This window comes from Aphanomyces astaci (genome assembly GCF_000520075.1).
Source record: "Aphanomyces astaci strain APO3 unplaced genomic scaffold supercont1.357, whole genome shotgun sequence".
In the NCBI taxonomy this organism is placed as follows: domain Eukaryota; phylum Oomycota; class Saprolegniomycetes; order Saprolegniales; family Verrucalvaceae; genus Aphanomyces; species Aphanomyces astaci.
The window spans coordinates 1-1,553 of record NW_009798620.1 but is presented as its reverse complement, the minus strand read 5'-3'; the positions used below and the strand labels follow the sequence as shown (position 1 = coordinate 1,553).

General features: G+C 50.8%; 1 protein-coding gene across 1 annotated transcript; it reads left to right on the top strand.

Annotated features, from left to right (window-relative positions):
- Positions 1 to 77: 77 nt before the first annotated feature.
- Positions 78 to 1,282, top strand: H257_19110 (hypothetical protein; the record flags this gene model as incomplete). The annotated part of the gene is made up of 4 exons (XM_009848257.1): positions 78 to 101; positions 184 to 315; positions 939 to 1,154; positions 1,232 to 1,282. The coding sequence occupies 4 exons, from the start codon at positions 78 to 80 to the stop codon at positions 1,280 to 1,282; spliced, it is 423 nt and encodes a 140-aa protein (XP_009846559.1).
- Positions 1,283 to 1,553: the final 271 nt, after the last annotated feature.

Here is a 1,553-nt window from a genome sequence, read left to right as displayed (position 1 = left end):
ACCACCTCATCGAACAATAGACTTATGTCTTGTTTCCACCGATACACGACCCCAGGTCGCGGATATCAATACCCAAGATGGCACAATGTTCTGCGCTCTGCGTAGTCAACTAACGGGTGGGACTACTGTCGTCCTTCAGCACCCTCAGGCGAAAGCCAGGGAACACGAACTCCGGCCTCTCAGCCCGTGACTGAGTCGACGTGCCAGGGGGACGCCCTGAAGCATGTTGGCTCGACATCGGGGGGTGACGGCATCCCGGTGGTTACTCGATCCATCCGACCCTTCCACGGCATGTCGTTCGGTAAGGGCCAATTGGTAGGGACCTGCTGAAAGGGATGTCCGACGAGTTGAGTCCCGGATAGACGACGGTGTAACCAGTGGTGGTTACGCTCACTGAGCTTAACCGCCAGCCTCTTGCTGCACTCTGGGCACCTGATTACGGTTGACAGTGCGTGGCGCTGTTGGGAGGCAGTCAGAACACCCTGTTCTGTTAGAGAACATCCCCACTGCACTATTTGGCTGCCATCATGAACAAGCAGGGCTTAGTTGCAAGGCGAAAACATCAAGTTCCACATTTCCATCTATTCAGTCTGGCTACCCCCTAAGCCACCCCGCAACTTCGACGTCGACTCGACTGGATACGCATGGAGCAGCGTAGCGACTTCTACGAATCTAGATGCATGGCAAGCAACTTTCGATATCGACATGACATCTTACAGACATTCTGATAACAATAGAGAGGTTTAGCAACTTTTCCAGACCGCATCCATTCCGCACATTTTTGACAACAACCGCCTTATGGATACGGTCTGGAATATAATATATTTGATTTAGCACAATTCCAGTCACCATCCATACATTCATCCGGTAAGTTATTCCGGATACACTGTGATCTCACCATCGCCACCGAAGGACGCCGACTCATGCCAATCACGCAGACAGACGGCGTCATGCTTCTGCCGCTGGCTAAGACCGTTCGTCAACGCCAATTCGTCCTTGCCCTGCTGGCCACACAACACGTCGAACAGCCACTGATCCCCGAAGTCCGTTTCAACCTGGACGACACGACGGATGCTAACGCAGTGCTCGACTACCGCTTTGACGTCGTGGGCATCCGCAAACTCGGCTACTACCTCGGCCTACCAGCGGTGGTGGTAACCGAAAACCGGAGCCGTGCTTTGCGTGACGAAGCAATGTGTATTGTCCTCGGTCGGATGGGATTTCCAACAAGGTTGCACGGGATGTCCAAAACATTTGGACGATCCCGCTCGTCTATTTGTGATGTCTTCCTCCACGCCATTAACTTGTTGTACGAGATATGGGGAAACCTACTCTACTTCAATTTGAGACTTGTAGCAAAAAATATCCAAAGGTAATTCGACATACTAGTAACGTGATGTAGTAAAATATTGGGTTGCTAAAATCATTTTTAATTACTTATAATTGATATTTATAGATATTGCGACGCTGTTGCTCGAAAGGGCTCGCCGCTACGTAACGTCTACGGATTTATTGACGGGACAAAGGTCCAAACGTGCCGTATTCAATCGTCG